Source organism: Vigna umbellata, chromosome 1, assembly GCF_029865625.1.
Source record: "Vigna umbellata cultivar VRB3 chromosome 1, Vumbellata_1.0, whole genome shotgun sequence".
In the NCBI taxonomy this organism is placed as follows: domain Eukaryota; kingdom Viridiplantae; phylum Streptophyta; class Magnoliopsida; order Fabales; family Fabaceae; genus Vigna; species Vigna umbellata.
The window spans coordinates 90,142,259-90,162,286 of NC_142165.1; the positions used below are offsets into that span (position 1 = coordinate 90,142,259).

At 32.6% G+C, this 20,028-nt stretch overlaps 4 protein-coding genes across 4 annotated transcripts; 2 read left to right on the top strand and 2 right to left on the bottom strand.

Moving 5' to 3' along the window:
- LOC124822131 (transcription factor SPATULA-like) lies at positions 1-3,703 on the bottom strand. The gene is made up of 7 exons (XM_047294101.2): positions 3,211-3,703; positions 2,980-3,087; positions 2,436-2,501; positions 2,287-2,352; positions 639-905; positions 473-551; positions 1-375 (listed from the first exon to the last, which is right to left on the bottom strand). The coding sequence occupies exons 1-7, from the start codon at positions 3,481-3,483 to the stop codon at positions 239-241; spliced, it is 996 nt and encodes a 331-aa protein (XP_047150057.1). The 5' UTR covers positions 3,484-3,703; the 3' UTR covers positions 1-238.
- An 837-nt stretch (positions 3,704-4,540) lies between these two features.
- LOC124822133 (uncharacterized) lies at positions 4,541-8,100 on the bottom strand. The gene is made up of 6 exons (XM_047294103.2): positions 8,014-8,100; positions 6,759-7,945; positions 5,868-5,918; positions 5,667-5,711; positions 5,127-5,270; positions 4,541-5,024 (listed from the first exon to the last, which is right to left on the bottom strand). The coding sequence occupies exons 1-6, from the start codon at positions 8,024-8,026 to the stop codon at positions 4,821-4,823; spliced, it is 1,644 nt and encodes a 547-aa protein (XP_047150059.2). The 5' UTR covers positions 8,027-8,100; the 3' UTR covers positions 4,541-4,820.
- A 9,067-nt stretch (positions 8,101-17,167) lies between these two features.
- LOC148206759 (uncharacterized) lies at positions 17,168-18,401 on the top strand. The gene is made up of 2 exons (XM_088108723.1): positions 17,168-18,250; positions 18,342-18,401. Exons 1-2 carry the CDS (start codon positions 17,168-17,170, stop codon positions 18,399-18,401), a joined length of 1,143 nt encoding a protein of 380 aa, XP_087964849.1.
- A 55-nt stretch (positions 18,402-18,456) lies between these two features.
- On the top strand, positions 18,457-19,525 carry LOC148206760 (uncharacterized). The gene is made up of 3 exons (XM_088093197.1): positions 18,457-18,566; positions 18,643-18,900; positions 18,985-19,525. The coding sequence occupies exons 1-3, from the start codon at positions 18,457-18,459 to the stop codon at positions 19,523-19,525; spliced, it is 909 nt and encodes a 302-aa protein (XP_087949323.1).
- The last annotated feature ends 503 nt before the right edge of the window (positions 19,526-20,028 follow it).

The window sequence follows — 20,028 nt, forward strand, 5'->3', positions numbered from 1 at the left end:
ACACATTGGTGCTTTTATAGTCGTAACTTGATATTAAGACTCTATTTTGGGAATCTATTCAAATTTCAACGAAAATCTGACTTTTCAGTCTTGTTACCAGTTATCATTGCGGCGCTTTGTTCCCCATCTACAGAGTTACAAAATCTCATACCAGTAAAACAATTTAAAGACATTTGAGATTTACAGCAAACATTTTTTTGTAGCCCATTACATTCCAATTACCCACTGAACCGCTGGTTTAGAATAATGTTGGCTCATTATTTCTCAACACCAGTCTAGATTGATCACTTCCAGGGATGCAGTTTCCTAAAGAGCTGCTGTCTTTAACTGCAGATTTTTGCATATCAAAGGAAACTGATGCTGTAGCCAATGCGCCTGATTCAATTTTAAGGAGGGAACAGTTCAATCAGTACGAGATTGTTATTTCCCAATGAAAGAGCTACGATAATTTCTCTGGAAAGAAAAATGAGACCTTGAGAAGAAACTAATGGGTTGGTATCTGAATTGTTTGCATTTAAATGTTGGTGCTGCAATATGTCTTCTCTGCATATCTGTTTTATAAATTAAAAGGGAAAAAATTTAAAAATGAATACCGTTATACTTTTAACTGGGCATATGTAACTAAAAAGTGAGCTAACCTCAGAAAAACCTGTGTGTTGAAATGATCTTATATTGTCAGAAATATGAGATTCCAGTCTAAAAGAAGTTTCTGAGTTGAATATATATGATGGGGTGGACATGGATGGCTGATCTGCCACAATTTGTTTGTTAGGCATATTGGATGAATAGGGCATAGATCTGTTTTCTTCACTTGAATCCATTCTTATCTGAGACAATTGCTGGGGTTGCAATGCTTCTGGAAAGAACATAGGATGCAAACTCAACCCATTTCTCATTGACAGCATCTGCTATTACCATAAAACCATATTAGAAACAAGCTGAGCAGTATTTCTCCTTTCCCTTTAACATGCTCAAAATTTAATTGTCAGCACATAACAGTGGGTTTTGGTAAAAGAGGAGATCCATATCAAGAATATAATTCGAGTATTTCCTGATGCATGATGTGTGCATCGCAACATAGTATAATGTTATTCACAAAAGTATCAACTTGTACTAAATACACTATATTTTATGATTCTTCAATACTCTGATCACTCTGCAGAGCATATATTATGGCAATGTTGCACAACAAAACATAACAAGCATAACTATGATCATCACTTTGTAAATTGCTGTAGTTTTTTATTTATTAAACTCGGATACTTCAAAAATGGAAAAGTATACCTATCGTACCAGTGTCAGACACTGATACTCCTCGGTTACTTCCAAATATATATCTAAAAAATATTCAATATATTTTTATTCTTTTTCCAATACTTCTTGGTACTTTTGGAATACTTCTTACGTGTCCAAAAGGTATCCAATCTTTTTCCTTCTAATTTTTTCTAGGATATGATATAAGATACTTTCAAATAGTATCTAAACCATCTACTTTTGTCTGAAAAAGATTACGGGTATTATTGCATAAAAAATAGAGACAAAAATTGAAGAACATTAGTGAAATTATAGTTACTCAAGATTGATTGCGATATAAACAAAAGTTAAAATTGTTTTGTTATGATCACAAATGTTTTATTCTTTTTTGTAAATTTGATATTGTAGCCATAAATTAATAGAGAAAACATCAATGTCTCTTTACTTATAAGTATTCTATATTTATATCAAATATTTTATAAATTTTGTCAATGGATCATGATGTATCGTATCCTAAATTCAAATTGGGACACACACACAATATACATACATACACATATATTTTTTTTAAAAAATTTGGGGATATGATAGAGATTAAAAGCTTATTTTAACTGAATATTAGTTATAATCAAGTTAATTTATAGTGAAGCGTCAATTTTGGTATGTGTTCGAGTAACTAAATGCATCACAATTTCTTATGTTCTTTTAAGGATGTTATTAAAGGTATCTTCAGCAAGATTCCATAAAAGTCCTTTCCAAAAGTTCTTATAATTTATGCCAGTTGTTATTGCAGACATACCTCAAAATTCAAAGGTTTAAATTAGTGTGGATATTAGACCTTGCAATCATATCTAGTGACATGACATGATCACAGAAGTATCCAACGTTTCTTATAAAAACAAATAACTAAGATATCATTACTCATGATTTGTAACTTCATGTAATTGCAATCTAAGAAAGAATGTTCAAGAATAAATTACGCCCCGAAAAGGAATTGGAATAATAATGAAAGACACGGAAAGAGAAACAGACCTGTACTTGGAGCTGAAGCTGTTTGAGGTATTCAATAGCTTCATCAAGCATCGAAGCCTTGTCAGTCTGCCACACAACAATCCTCCACAGTCAAAGAACAACGAATCGTGAAGCACGCTAATCAAACATTGTAGAAGAAACCAGTGTACCTTGTTGGAATTTGGAATTAGATTTTGCAAAGCCTTCAATTTTTCATTGATCCTACTCCTCCTCCTCTGCTCTCAACAAACCCCGCACCAGACACAAAAGCCAGAAATGAAAATTACTCGGCCATGAATAAAAACCCAAACCCAAACACACAAAATAGCCAACCACCATACAGTAGCGGAACCAGATGATTTTATCAGAGGTGAAGTTGCATTTACCCGAATGTAGCAAATTCATGACAAATTAGTCCTTCCTTTGTGACATTTGGGAAGTGACTTCTTTACAAAATTGTCAGGACAAAACTGTTGTAACCTTGACAATTTCGGAGACTAAATTAATGAAATATATATTCATAAAACCTTGGCCGGGCATCAGATCAGGCAGGTTGCCTGCCACCTTGGGATACAACTTATAAATTTTCTGTAAGTTTGATTTCAAACTATCTTTAATAAAATACGTGAAGAGGTTTCTTATCTTAGGGGGTGCAATGCAGGTGTAGTGCAGCTGCCCCACTTTTCGACGTAATTACGAGAAGAAAATTCAAACCTTTTCAGACAAGTTATGAACTTCCGCCGCTCTGCTTCTTTTGGATGAACTCCCAGAACGAAAGCACTTGGGTGGAATTGGAACTTCTTCTACCAACGCTTCACACTCCTACATTGAGAATGTTCATATAATAAGAACATACAGCACACCGCAAGACTACAATAATGATAATAATAAAAATAATATAAAGAATATCGAACAAGGAGAAATATGAGAAAGTGGAAGCAACACCTCACTGTCGCAGTCGTAGTCATCGGTTTCATTGTGAGTATTGAGAGGCAGCGAGGAAGAAAAGACTTGGGTAGCAGAAGAAGGGTTGTAGGGCGAGATCCCATCTCGTAGTGCATTATGTTGTGCAGTTTTGGAGGTGCAGAAGCGAAGCATGGAGATGGGGATGGGATTGCGTGGGGGGTTACCCTGTGGGGTTGTGAAGGAAGAAGGTAGAAGAGTGTGAGGAAGGGGAAGCGAGATTTGGTGGTGTGTGGAAGAGGAGGAAGAAGACATGGTATTATCCCTTTTTGTTTTGTAGAACAATGTGGAATTGTTTTGGTTTAAGGTAGGAGCGAAAAGGTCAAAGGAGCGTTAGCACTTTTCTTTTTGGATCGTTGGTGATTGGGTGTTGGTTGCAGAGGCAAATGTTTACGTTTGTGTTTGTTAATGTAAAGCGGATAATGGAGGTGGCTGGTTTGAGAAACCGATGGAAAAGAAAAGAACCAAAGGTTTTACAAAGGAAGGATGTGACGTATGACATGGGGAATTGTGAACTGTTTCGGATCCAAAGTATGGTTCGCTCACACTACCCACAGTGCCACGCGCCATAACAGCGATTATCTCCAACTCCATCACTTCCCCCTCCACATACTCATACACAACAATTGCTTTTATTCTATTAAATTACCAAAGTATGTAAAAGGAATTACAAGTAGTTATCTGTTATTTCTTTGGGTCCTTTTCGTTAACATAAATAATACGACATCTTGAGGGTCTGAATAGCAGTGGAGGAGGGTGTTATATATAGCTCATGCATTTAATAGATTGAAATATAAATCTCACAAATTGGCGTGGCAGTACTAATTATGTAGCACACAACACGATGAAGGCCTTAGTGGGCTGATTCAAAATAAAACAAGGAAGCCACTATAATTATTGGGCTTTGGTAGCCCGTACCTATGTAAAGCCCAATTAACTGGATTTGAACTTACTATCCCATCACATTTCTTCACACAATTCTTTAAAAACTGGGGTTGGCATGTAGCTATTGGCAAGTAAATATCTTTTTTTTCCAATACCCATAAAAAATTATTTTCGAAAAATATAACGTAAAAAAATCTCACAAAAGAGGGATTATTACCAAATGCCTAAACCAATTCCTATCCCCCATTTTTAACTGTTTTGTCACCGCCTCTAAACTACCATAAACTGAAAAAACAGTGTTAACTTTTGTGAGAAAAAAGAGGTGCACGTGTCTAAAGATCTAATAGAAAACAGTTCATAGTTATTACCAGAATCAACCAAAGCCAGTTTCTACGACTATTATCAAAGTTATACGCTTCCACAGGGAAAAAAAAACTAGTCGATACCTTTGGTGCAGATCAAACTATTGCAAACTGCAAAGCAACAACCAAATAATTATCCGTTGGAGCTTGGAATGACTTTGCCAATATCATCCTAAGTCCAAGTACCATAAAAACATCCATTTAAAAGAAAAGAAAAAGTAGTCTTGCATGAGTTTAAGTTCATTTGTCGACAAGAATGAAGTACGCGGTCTCTGCATCCATAAGTTTGTTCCATGGAGGAAAACGAAAGTTGAAATCACAGTCTTTAGAAGTTACAGTGAGGAACTATTGACTGTCACCTTCATCGTGAACCACAGCTGCATCTGCTGCTTTACCTCCTACATTTTGCTCATTAGACGTTTCCAACCCAGTTCTTCTGCAGACGGGGCAACGGTTCCTGTGGTTGAGCCAAGTTTTGATGCAATCAAAGTGAAACTTGTGCACGCAAGAATGCAGCTTCCCAATATCCTCTCCGTTGCAAAATTCTTCCTATAAACGTTGTAATAGAAAAATTAATACAACATGTGAACACGAACACAAATTCCATACGAAAGGAGTTATGAAGAATGAATGAAAATGTATATGACTGACCAGACAAACGGGACATCTTTCTTTATTTTGTTCTGAATCATCTCCATCAACAGCCAAGAAAGTTTGACGCTCCATGTATTGAGTTATCGTTTCAAGACTCAGGCCCGTGAATCGCGATGTCTCGAATAGTTCAGGGTGCTCTATCTGCCTCAATTAATACTTTTTAGTGCAATAAATCAAGCCAAATACTTTATTTCAGACTAGACTTAAAAAAAATACCAAACATAACTTGTAGGAACTTTTCAAAATTTATTATTCTCGGAAAATAAATGAAAAAAGACCAATCTGGAAGGAATAGGAGTTTCAGAGATGGTCAATGAAACGATGTTTGCTTGATAGATTTGAGGAGGCAATGTAAAGGTTCCCAAAGTCAAGGCTTAATTCAATTTCTAAGTTTATCGAAAGTTTTGGAAGATTGTACAGAAGATGAAAGAAAAAAAAAGAGAGAAAGTGGAAGATATGATGAAAAATGTAGAGTTAGATAAAAGAAAAGGTGACGATGAAATAGAAGAGAAAATTAATGCATGAATATATTCATACCTGAAACGCACGTAACACAAGTGAGTAGTCGAGGATCATCAACTCCTATAAGATATAGAGACATAAGACATGTTTTATTACACTGATTAAAAGTGATGGGTATTTATAAGTAGAATTACCTCATCAGAATACTAATATATAATATGTGCCATCCTACATAGGATTTGAGAGTAAGAAAAATACAATTGTGCAAAATTCTACCTCAAACCTCAGAGCGTGACCATCGCCTAAAGAATTAAGGATAGATTGAACCTGTATGAAACAAGATATATTAAAAAATTTACTAAGTCAAAGATAAACTTAGTGCCAAATAAATTAAAATGGTAGTAAATAATCTGTAATTCTTTTTTATCAGCTAAAAAGACTATATAATTATAATAGAATACTTAGATATTTAACTTATATATAATATAGTACAATAGAACATTTTACAATTAAGTTCAATGTTTTCTTTTTCTTAAAATCTACTAACTAAATTAACTATTCATATTTATAATATTATAGTAATCACAACCTTCATTGTTCTTTAAAACATTGCAAATAATATTTCTTAAAAAATAATATGTAATAATAATATACAACTTGAAAATAATCTCTCAAAACTCTAACTAATCAAAGTTTGGTTCACTTTAATTATATAAAAAGGAAAATAATGTTTTAATAATTTCTTTTTTCTTATGTGGGGAGCTTACTAAAACGTATGCTATATATATATAGGAAGATTAGGATTACTTTCTAAATACACGGCACGACAACAACAATTTTCCACTCAGGATTTATGACTAAATCCTATCACACCATCCGGAATGAGTTTTAACAATAATAACAGGAATGAACATGCATTGACATTTCATACAATGTAACACATTAAAGAGTGAAAATAAAGAGCCATAGACATAGTATAAGTTATTATGTGATAAGAAGGGTGAGAAAAAGAATTAAGCAGTGTATGTCCAATGCATGTTTCTGATGTATGGATGTAATATCCATACACACACAACTATCATATATGCAATACTACCATTATGCTAGCAAGAAAAATACCAGATTTTTGTAATTATAAGGAGATAAAAACATTGAGTCTTGGCATACCCCATTTGGAAGCCTTCTTCTGGTTTCCTCAGAAGGAAATTGTGGAAGCGGAAAAGCGGGTTCATGAATGAAATTGGGTGGAATTGCAGATGATGATGTTTGCACAAGACTCAGGTGGTTCAGAGGGCCAGGACTACTTACTGCAGCAAAATGATTCATTCCTCGTGAGCCCTGTGGAGGAACCCAAGATGAAGAGCTAGCATGACCACTCAGAGGGTGGTAAGTATTACCATTTCCCACAATTCCAGGTAGTAGATGCAGTGGTTCCAACGGGGGTTCCAACGTATGGGGGAGAACAAAAGAAAGAGCCCTTCTAGAAGTATCTGGATGAGTATCAACGTAAAACCTGTTTGGTCGATAAGTGGGAAAATTACCCATTGATGTTACGACAGGACCAAACATGTTGTTCCCATGTTGATAAAATGGAGCCATAATATGGAGTCCAGCGTGAGGAAAGCCAGAGGATATTGAGTGAGGAGCATTGGTCATGGTGTTTACAGTGAAGGCAGGACCAGACATGAATGAAGTACTGTGAAAAGATAGAGGCTCAACGGAAAGTGAGGGTTGGAAAGAAGAGTGAAGGGAATGTGTTGAAATAAAAGGTTGAGCATGAGAACCTATTCTATGGTCAGTATTATCCATCCAGTCAGCTCTCATGTTGGTTGGTGGAACCGTTGTTTCTGCAATGTGTGGAATTTCGTTGCGGGTAGCTCTCACCTGAGACCGAGTATCAAATCTTTTGGGTTCTTCTATATTTGGAGAAGCGTTTTCAGGGAGGCTTCTTTTTCTCGATATGTTGACGCTGCTTGAGTCGCTTCCATGCGCGCTAAGTGCAACGTTCGAACTTGGAACCATAGCAGGAGTAATTGTTTCACCCTGACCGCTCATGCCAAAGTTCAGATACAAGTCTACATTTTCCTCAGGATTTGGAGAAGTTCCAGCAAAGGAGCTTGATGAGTAAATGTTTGATTCCGGTGCTACAACATTAGGGGTTTCCTCAAGTGGAACATCAGTTGTGGCACCAATGTTGTTGCCACCTTGTTGAGGGAAATTCACTTCTGGCTGATCAAAGTCTTCCTCAGTAGCAAAGAGGGGAAATAAGGGACGCAGCCTGTCTTGTGTTTCACTAGAAAACCGAGGCCTCAAATAATTTTGGTTGTTTGCATTAGCTTCTCCACCTGAGCCACCTTCAACAAATGGACCAAATAGTTAAAGAGTGTTCACAAATAAATGTTCGGGAGAGGAATGAGCTCACCATGAGGGTTCATCGTTGTTAATTTCACTTCTGAAGGCTGAAAATTCAACGGATGAAGACTGGCTAATGTGTCTCCTACTGAGTCACTAAGCCTGCGTGAGGGCCATAAGAAAATAGTATTTCAAAACACTGAATTATTTTGCCATTAGTGGTAATGTAGGCAGCAGTGTCAATGAAATGATATAATTTTAAATTTTTTTTTACGTACCTAAATTTTTTACATTCTTCTTGTATTATATTTTATTATCTTTTATTTTCTTTTTTCTTTTTTAAAAAATACAAAAATTTACACTTTTTATAATATTTTATTCTTTTACTCTTTATCTAATAAATATAAAAATGTGTCATCATTATTTTAAAATTTATTCTATAAATAATTTATTCTATAAGAAATCAAAAGGCATGTTAATTCATAATTCAGAATAATATATGAAAGGAAATAATTAATAAGTTTAGTTCCTGTCAAAATATGAATAATTTTGGATAAATCTGGTATTTAATTGCTGAAAAAGGAAGTCAATGTTTAATTTTTATCAATGTATGGCATCGAACTACAAAATCTATCAGAGGATTTTTATATGATTTAAACAAAAAAAAAACAATGGCTGTAGTTGTTTCTCCTGTGTTAGCTTATCGTTGTCCTCCTGTAATGACAAGAGAACAGGGACAAGTGATTTCTATCCTTGCCCACGTGATGAATTGTATCTGAATACGTACTATGATATATGTAACACATTATGATGAATGTTGCAAATATGTTTATACATGAATGAAAAGCTATAAACTAGGATAATCGTTTGAAAGATTATAATTTGAATCTTCCTAATCTAGATTCACCAATTATAATCTCAGAAATGTAGTGTAAAAATATAAGGATACTATAAATAATGGACTACAAAAATCATTTCTAGTATGAGAGAATCAATCGGCATAGTTATGTAAACACCATAGATAGAAGAAGGCATAACTATTACTTAAAAGAACATGCAAGCGGAAATTATTACTCAAACATAATAATAATAATAATAATAATAATAATAATAATAATAATAATAATAATAATTGCATTGCAGATAATTGAAAAGGTTATGTATACATTAAATATTTACCATTAAAATTCATAATCATGCATGTAAGTTAACAATAAAAGAGGGTATAGCATTTTGTTTGATTGGACTTCTAAGTTTTACACCTAACTTAAGAGTTTAAAGTTTTTTTCTCTCTCCGGCAGTCGAAGATTTTTACTAAGACTTTGTTCACATAATGGATTTGAATAAAATGATTGAATGAATTTGAAAGGATTTGAAGATAATTTTTTTGTTATTTATTTGAGTGGATTTGGAGGTAAGTGAGAATGAATTTGAAAGTAAAGTTTGTGATAATTAGTGTATGATTTGATTGATGTGACAGATTTAAAAAATTTGCTTCAAAATCTACTTTCACTTAACTCCAAATCCATTCAAATAAACAACAATTTTTTTTAAGTCCTCTCAAATCTATTAAATCTTTCTCCTCCAAATTCATTCAAGTGAAATAGATCGGTTCAAATTGTGCCAACACTTAATTTATGACTCATTTTTCCTTGATTTTAATAATTAAACATAAAAAATAATATCATTTATATAAAAAAGGTAATAATGATAAAAACGAAAAAGAAAAAACGAATTAGATGAGTAAAATAAAAACATTAATTAAAAACAAAAATTAATAGGAAAACTTGATGCTAATTTCTTTCAAAATACAATTTTGATCTATAAGAATTAGAGTACCCGCACTCTAAGCCACATAAGAAAATATTTTGCTCCAAAAAATAATTTTTGACCAACAAAAACCCTAAATACCAAATCGGTTAGAGCAAATATGTTAATATAAAAAACAAAGAATTAAGACACGAAAAGGGGTCAGATGAACAAAAATAAAGCATGCATGAGTGATCTGAAATAACACATTCACGCACATATAAAAAAACCATTTTTTTAGAAAAAAACCAACAATGAAAGGGGGAAAAAAAGGGAGAAAAGAGATCCCATTATAACAGTAAGTGAGATCTATATCTAAAAGAAGATGAAGAAATGAAGAGGGTACCCATGGGAATTTCCTCACTTAGTCTGTGAAGGAAGTCGTTTGAGTCTGTATCTGAATTGTGTATATTTTGAAAAGTTGAAGTGAATAGTGAAGGGTGAGGCTATATATATAGTCTGATTTATAAGCATAACTAGAGAGGTTTGTCTTGCAAACGCAGTGTTTGGGTTATTATAGAATTCTGATTCTTACGTTGATCTTACATTAATGGAGTGGAAGCTGTTAATTTAAGAAACGCATAGGAAGAACGCTGGCAGAGGGAACTAGCGACAAAATATCCAGATGACATCCTCGTGTTTCTCCCTCTTTCACTCACCTTTTCAGGCTTTGGTGTTTTGTGAACATTTTTCTGAAAATCTTCAGTTTTTTATTTTTTTTTCCTTTTCTAGAAAACATGCAGTCAATAAGTGAAATATGGAAAACATTAAATCCTCTTTATCTAAAGAAAACATTGAAAATTCTCTTTTTCTTTTTTTTTTTGTTAAAGAGTTTTGAATATTTTCTTTCCATTCCTCTTTCAAAATGTTGTGTTTTAAAAATTTAATTTAAATTCATTTTTAAAGTTTACGAATTACTTTTGTTTTTTATATTTTTAATCTTTAATTAATGTAACATAAAAAAACAATAATTTTTATAAATATTTTATTAAAGTTAATTTTTTTATTACATTTATTAATGCATAGTTAATAATGAATGCTCAATTATTATTAATCTGTTTTAATTAAAACTGCCTACAAGCATTAAATAGTTAATTTATTTCGCCCTTTTTATCCGGGGAAAGTTTTCTATATTTAAAGTGGATAGCTTGTCAAAAAAAAAAATACAGATAATCTGAATTTATTTTGATATGCAAAAAACAGGTTCACACTAAATAAATTTTATAAATAGTTATCAATTTTAAAAATAAAAAATAATTATTCATTTTAGTAACTAATTTAAATACTAATTTATAAACTAAAAATTATTAGTCTTTAAAATAGGCAATTATGAATACAAAATTATAATGGGTTAAATATGTTTTCGATCCCTTAACTTTCACTGAAAATTGGAATTAGTCTCTCTTCAAAACTTTGGACTAATTTAGTCCCCAAACTTTAGAAATATGTGAATTTAATCCTTTTAACAAAATTTTGTTAACTTTATTTGATGTTTCAAACGCATTTCTTAGTTAACATTAAAGCAAAAATGTGTCAAACGGTATAAACAACTCAGATGAAACACACTTGAAATATCAAAGAAAGTTAACAAAATTTGGTTAAAAGGACTAAATTCACACATTTCTAAAGTTTGAGGACTAAATTAGGCCAAAGTTTTGAAGTGGAACTAATTCCAAATTTCAGTAAAAGTTAAGGGACCAAAAACATATTTAATCCAATTATAATGAATGACTAATTATACTTTAAATTAGTCAATAACATTAATTACTAAGACTTTAGCTATAAAAAAATTAATTTCTAATTAATTTGTCATTAATATATATTAATGACTTATAAAAGTTTATAATTATTAAGCAATTTAAACATTAATTACTTTGATAGCTAAAATATTGGTAACGTTTGGTCACTCATTATAATTTTTTATTCATAACAGTAATTATTTTAAACATCCAACCCGACCCACCACGGGTAACGGGTAACCCGGCCCGACCCAACCCGACCCACCACGGGTTGGTCACTTAGTGAGCCAACCCAACCCGGCTCATTTATTAGCGAGCCGAAAAAATTCGAACCCGACCCGACCCACCACGGGTTGGTGGGTTAAACGGGTTGGCTCATTGGCTCACTTAATTAACTTCTTTTTCACTCTCTTCTTCCGAGATTCTTATAACATGTTACTTTGATCGATCAAATTGAAACAATAATAATATGATCAATTAATATAAAAGAAAATGAAACAAAAGAAATATATTGTTATATATATTTTAAGTTATCAAGCATAAAATTTTGCCAATTTAGTTTAATGAGACATACATAATTACATATAGCCGTTAACAAAAATATATAGCACAAGATAAAACTGTCATGCTTGTAGATAGGTCTAAAAACAAGATAAAACAAATGATATATTCCTGAATTATCCAATCTATAATATTATCTATCTATTAAATTGGAGTCTTGAATGAATAAATCCATAGGATTATGCTATCTTGAAGCATCTTCTTCTTTATCTCTATCTACAATACAATAAAAAGTAGTGTTAACTAATAATATTGAAACACAAAGTAATAAATAATTAAAGACATATTACTAATAATTAAAGACATATTACTAATAATTAAAGACATATCACTAAGTAAAAGTTATACATTTTGAATAATTAATTTAATTTTAATAAAAAAAATAGAATTTAAATAATTAATTTAATTAAAAAAAAATAGGTGGGTTGGTGAGCCAACCCGACCCACCACAGGTTCAACCCATGTGAGCCAGGTTCTTAGTAAGCCGGGTCAAAATTGACTCGCATAAAAAATTTGACATTTTTTTTCAATCCAACCCGGCTCAAACCCGTGGTGAGCCGAGTTGACTCACGGGTTTCAACCCATTTTGACGGCTCTAATTAATTACTAAGACTTTAGCTATAAAAAAATTAATTTCTAATTAATTTGTCATTAATATATATTAATGACTTATAAAAGTTTATAATTATTAAGCAATTTAAACATTAATTACTTTGATAGCTAAAATATTGGTAACGTTTGGTCACTCATTATAATTTTTTATTCATAACAGTAATTATTTTAAAGATCAATAATTTTTATTTTATAACTTAATATCTAAATTAATCACTACCATGACTAATTATTTTTTGTCTCTAAAATTAGTTGATATTTAAGAATTTTTTTATAATGTTAGAATTTTATTGTTTAGAAGTTGAGATCAAAGATAATTTATATAATATTTTAATTTTAATTTTTTGAGACTTCTTTTAATAAAATTTTAAAATGGAAAATATTTCAAATGTAATAATTGTCTTAATTATGTTGTCTTAATAAATTTGATATTGCATCGACACTACTAAGTCTTTAATGGGAGAACTTGTTTTTATACATTCAAAAGTCATTGTATGAAGAATCACCTTTATCTCTTAATTTCCTTAAGGGTCACTTAAAAGAAAGACGAAACTTCATAAAATAATGTCTTAGGTGTCTTATCGACCTTAATAAATCAATGTTATCTATACAAATTTGAGTTTGAAACAAAATTATTTCTTTTTTATCACTCTAATAAATAATAATTATGTAAATATGTTTTTATGTAATATTTTTTTTATAAACCCGTGTTAGATATACTATTTCAGCTAAGCTGACATCTTATAATACATAATTCATTTGTCACCATATTAGCTAAGCGGATCGTAATACATAATTCATTTGTTATGAAAATTATTCAAAAAAATACAAATACAAATAAAAAAACATGAAAAACCAAACACAATTCATACATAAAAACAAAGGAATACTTTCTATAAAAAACTAAACAATCTTAAACATAGGAAGTTGATACATATTATGAAATAAATTAAGAACTATCTTATATGATAAAATATCGTACCATTTATACGACAATCTTATTTTTTTAATCCAAGTGAAACCAACTTATTTGTACAATGATTGTCATTTTTGAAAAGATGAGAATACTTAAATTCAATTCATTCACAAATGTCCATACACTTTTTCCATCCTCCTTTTAAGTCACCAAAGAATTATTTATATAAAGAAAAAACTTTACATAATAGTGTGAAATCACTTTCCAACCTAACACGGTTACATGCAACCAGCTAAGAATGTTCAATAGCTAGTACAACATCCATGATATATACATATATAATTTAATTAATAGTTTTGTCCATATGCATTATGAAAACTACCAAATATTATTTGTCTCTTCAAAACATTGTTGTAAGTGAAGATGGAAATAAACATGATTAGACCACACTTCACTACAAAAGTATTGATTATAAATTGTTATTAAGTAGCATCGGTCTAGAAAATTATATTATTAAAATCGATCAAATCAAATTTAATACGACACAAAAATAAAATAAAAAAAATAGAGTGAGTCAAACCCACTCTAAACAAACACAAGTTAACCAATAAATAAAAATAAAAATAAAAATAAAAATATTAAATACTATGTGGACCAAACCAACCCCACAGAATTTTTTTTTATTAATATAAGCATTGATATAACTTACACTAAGTAAAGAAAACAAAATAAAAATATTAATGAAAATGTCTGTTAAACTGACGCTTAAAAAGATCAATAAATAAAAACAAAAATATTAATGAAAACATGACATTAATTATAACCTGAGGAGAAGAAATAAATAAAAAATTAAATTACATTAATTGTAGCATCAGACCTATGCTAAGTATACTAAATAAGAAATATTAATTGTTTTCAAATTTCGCACATTAGCTTTTATTCTTTTCTTGTTTACCTTTAAATTAACATTTCTCTTTTCCTCTCAATTCTTAAAATTACTTTTTTATTTCTAATTAATTTTTTTTTGACACAGATAAAGTTCATAGTTGGTTTGATGAGTTTTTTTAATTGAAGCGGCTTTGAAAATGTTTAATAGTGATGGAACTACATTTGGATATTTTAAATAATTTTTCCTAATATAGCTTATAAATAAAAATCTATTATTTAAAATGAGATTTTATTAAGGATTTAATTGGATTTCTAAATAAATTAAGGATCATGAAGGGAGTGTGTTGGAGATCTATGTGGACATTCTGTTCCATCCGTTGTTGAACCACTGTCGAACCATCATCAGAACACCCATTGATTCTACTCTCACGCTCGTGAGATGTTTATACTCGACGTGAAGGTGTGTGTTGGAAGTCCTACATCGATTAAAGATAAAACCAAATTATACTATATAAATGGAGTGCAAACCTCACCTTACAAGCCGGTTTTGTGGAATTGAGTTAGGCTTAAAATCACTTTTTTTTTTCTTTAAGAGCATTTAACTATTTAGTAGAAATTTTTGTGGTTAAAATGTTAACTTGAATTTTCCAAGTATGAAACTTACCAATTTACATATTATAAAAAAATTTCAACAAAAGAAAATACTATTAATGTTTTTATACATATCTATTATTAAAGAAATCATTAAAAATCATATTAGAGTGAAGATAATTTCCAAAAAAAATGACTATTTGCATTTTATGAAGGTTTAATCCTTTTCGACATCCTTATTTGTGCAGGAATGTCTCATATAGGTCCTCGTTTTCTAAAGTGTGTCAAAATGGTCCTTAATTTTAAAAATTTAAATCAATTGAGACCTTCCCGTTAAGTTGGCTGGACGGCGTTAAAGAAATTGATGCGTGGGTTGCTGAGACGACCAAATGGTACTGACGTGGCACAGTACTGTTGTTGACCTGGCTTATTGGTGAGTTTTTATATTTAAAAAAGTAAAATTTTTAAATCAAAACGCAACGTTTTGATTCTGAACAGAATAATTGATAGTTACATTAGTTTTATTTAATTTCAATGTTGGGGAATTTGGGATAATTGGGAGAATAGGGTTTTGTCGAGGGTTGGCTTTTGTGGTTCGAATTTGGGGGACAATAGGGTATATCGGTGTTATTTGGTATAGTTGGTGACTAAATAGGTATCATTTCTAGATTTGCGAGTGATCTATCAGTGCTATTTCGGTAGTAGCAGGAAGGTGTTGGCGGTGAAGCACGTGGAAGGCAGTGGCGAAAGTGTTCGAAGTGAACCACGTGTTCAGGTTAGTAAATGTGCTTTTGATTGAATTTTTTGATGATTTTGTCCTTTATGGTTGTCCTACATTGTTGCATGTTGTACTGCGTAGTGTTTCATTTTCGATTGCAATGTGGTCCCCCATTATTAAAGTGTTGTTTGATTGTCTTTTTCAGTGGGTTGTGGTTTGTATATATTGTTAATGCTTTTTGTTGTGGTCGGTTGCAATGTGGTCCCCCATTGTTAAAGTGTTTTCTTACTTTATAGGTTAAAATATAATTGTTGTGTTGTACGTAATGGAAGAAAATTTTGAAGTTGTGCTCCACCATGGTGGAAAGTTCATAAATGAAGGAAAACTTAAGTATGAGGGGGAGAGTACAAGTTTTTCCTTTGACCCAGACATGTGGAGCTATTTCCTTGTAGTCAGTGTAGTAAAAAGTCTAGGTTATGATGAGTTTAAGGAGTTGTTGTACTGCGTAGGTGGTGGTTCTGTTTTGGAAAATAGGTTGGAACCTTTGTTGGATGACATAGGAGCCATGCACATGATTACCTTAGCCAAGCTTAATGGTGAGGTTCATCTATTTGTTGTTCACAATGTCTCTGAACCTGAGGTGATACATATGTTAGAATATATTCCTCAAAATACAGATGAAGTAGAAGTTGAACCTATAGGTATGGTTAAGGGTGAAGGTGAAGAGCAAGGTAGGGGTATGGTTGAGGGTCAATATGAAGAGCAAGGTGGGGGTATGACTGAAAGTGTTGTTGTTTTAGAAGAAAGAGTTGAGGCTGATGATGTTGTTGAAGGAGAATTTCAAATAGAGGTTGGTGGGGGTGAATGTGAATAGGATAGTGAAAGACAATTTAAGGTGGTTGTCAATGAAGGTGAGAGAGGTCAGTGTGATGGAATCACTGAAACTGTTGTTGTTTCAGAAGAAAGACTTGAGGCTGATGATGTTGTTGAAGGTCAAATTCAAACAGAGGTTGATGGGGGTGAATGTGAACAGGATAGTGAAAGACAATTTGAGGTGGCTGTCAATGAAGGTGAGAGAGGTCAGTGTGATGGAATCACTGAAACTGTTGTTGTTTCAGAAGAAAGACTTGAGGCTGATGATGTTGTTGAAGATCAAATTCAAACAGAGGTTGGTGGGGGTGAATGTGAACAGGATACTGAAAGACAATTTGAGGTGGCTGTCAATGAAAGTGTTGTTGTTTCAGAAGAAAGACTTCAGGATGATGATGTTGTTGAAGGAGAAATTGAAACACACGTTGGTGTGGGTGAGGTTGAAGAGGATGCTTGTGATGTTCGTAGCTGGACCAGTAGTGGTCATGATGATGGCAATGATGAAGTGGATTATGACTGTATGGAAGGTCTGGTTGATGTTAATGTTGAGTGTGATTTAGAAGAGGAGGTAGGAGATAGAGTGACAGATTGGTTTGGTAATGTCCAAGTTGATGTGCAATCTAATGATAGTGATGTGGATGATGGAATGAATAGTGATCATCATAGAGGTTTGTCCGATGATGAATGGAAATCTGATGAATTAGACAATGGAGCAGAAAGTGAAGCACAAGATGATGAAGAGGAGGGTTATGGGAACTTTGTAACCTTCAGCATGCCTAAGACAATGGTAGATTATAAATGGGATGTGGGAACTTATTTTGCTGAGAAGGAAGACTTTGTGGATGCCATCAAAACATATGCAATAGAAAATGACAGAAATATTAAATATATTAAAAATGATAAGAAGAGAATGAGGCTAAAATGTATGGGTGCTAAAGGAGAGTGCCCCTGGATGGCATATTGTGCTTATATGGAAGCCATTCATACGTGGCAATTAAGGACTATTGTTGACAACCACAGATGTAGTAGAGAGCACAAAGTAAGATTACTTAATGCAAAATGGCTTAGTAAGAGGTTGGAAAAAACTGTTAGAGAAAATCCCCAAGTAAAGGGAAAGGAAATTCGTGAGAAGATAAATAGAAAATGGAATGTAGGTGTATCTAGATGTATGGCTTATAGGGCAAAGGCCATTGCTTCAGACCATGTTGATGGGTCTTTCAAAGACCAATATAGAAGGATTTATGATTATGCGAACGAGGTTTTAGCTCATAATCCAGGATCCACAGTAAAAGTCAAAGTTGAAGAGAATGTGGATGGAGCCGTTTTTATGAGGTTTTATACATGTCTAAAGGCCTGCAAGGATAGTTTTGTGTCATGCAGGCCAATTATTGGGTTGGATGGTGCTTTTCTGAAAGGGAAATATGGTGGTGAAATGTTAACTGCTGTTGGTAGAGACGCAAATGATCAAATGCTACCTCTTGCGTATGCTATGGTGGAAGTAGAGAACAAGGATACTTGGAGATGGTTCCTTGAACTTCTGGTTGAAGATCTCGGTGGGGAGGAAGTAAGTTCATCATTTACGTTCATGTCGGACCAGCAAAAGGTAATGCATATGAGCTATTCCCTGATTATGTTAATTAACTTTCATACTGAAATCATATCTCTAACAACACTGTCATAATTTCATTGAACAGGGACTACTACAAGCTGTACAAGAAGTGGTGCCTGAAGTTGATCAACGTTTCTGGTTTTAGGCACTTATACGCTAATTTTAGAAAGAAATTCCCTGGAAAACAACTAAAGCGTTTGATGTGGAAGGCAGTTACAGCAACCCATCCACAAGCATGGGAAGCAGAAATGAGAAATATTAAACAACTTAACGATGACGCTTTCAAATACTTGTTAAAAATCCCTCCCAGGTTTCTATTTAAATTTCTATTGTTAAAAATGTCCCAACTTTTCACAGTAACATTGATGAACATATATATGTTTTAGGTACTGGTCAAGATCAAGATTTAGCAGCAAGCCTCAGTGTGATACTTTGGTTAACAACATGTCTGAGGCTTTCAATAGTGTAATGGTGCATACAAGGTCTAAGCCAATCGTAACCATGTTGGAGGAAATCCGCCTTTACTTGATGAAGAGATGGGCAACTAACAGGACAAAAAGTCAATCACTTTCTGGGAACATTTGTCCAAAAATCAAGACTAGACTAAAGAAAGAGTCTCAGTTAACTAAATATTGGATACCGTGGTAAGAATGAGGTTTGTTCACTTATGATTTCTTTTAAAATAAGTGGTTTATGATTATAATGTGTTTCTTGTTTTGATTTTACAGCTGGTCAGCCAACAAGATTTTTGAAGTTCGCCATGTGTCCCAAGCTGGTAACAAATTTGTAGTCAATTTAGATGAAAATTTGTGTACATGCAGGAAGTGGGAAATCACTGGCATACCATGTTGCCACTCCTTAGCTGCTATGAAATTCCTAAATCTTGATGCAGAGGAATTCATTCCATGTTGCTTTAGGAAGTCAACATATGAAGAAACATACTCTTCAATCGTCTATCCAATAAATGGTAACAATCTGTGGGAGATTACCACTTATGATGATGTCCTCCCTCCACCAAAAAGAACATTGCCTAGGAGACCAAAGAAGAAGCGAAGGTTGGAGCAATGGGAGTTGGTGAAGGATGACAAAAGAATGAGGAAGGGTGGTTTAAAGAAAAGATGTGGCATTTGTAAGGAACTCGGCCACAACAGGACTTCTTGCACCAAAGCAAAACAAACAATTGATTTGAACTCTCAACAAACACAACAAAGTAACCCATCAACTCAACCAATCATGTCATCATCAAATGAGGAAGAAGCTGCAGTTTAAGGGGATAAATGAACAAATTCAATGTCTTTTTTATATCTTTTTGTAATGTCTGTCATTTGAACAACAGTTTTGTAATCTTTTTCTATTAGACAGCAGTTTGGTCATCTTTTTCTATTAGACAACAGCTTGGTGATCTTTTTGTATTAGACAGCAGTTTGGTAATCTGTTTGTATTAGACAACAGCTTGATGATCTTTTTGTATTACACAGTAGCTTGGTGATCTTTTTGTATTACACAGCAGTTTGGTAATCATCAGACAATGTCATTCTGCTTTTATCAATCTGTATTTTGATGTTTTATATTGGTTTCTTCACCTCTGCTTATCAATGAAATCAGTCTGTTTCTTCACCTCTGCATATCAATGAAACGACTCTATATTTTGATGTTTTATATTTGTTGTACACTTTTGTCCAGATATATGCCTTATTATTGGGTGATGCAAAAATCTTTAAAAAGTGACCCTGAGCAATGCAGATTTTTTTAGACTCATAAAAACACCTCAG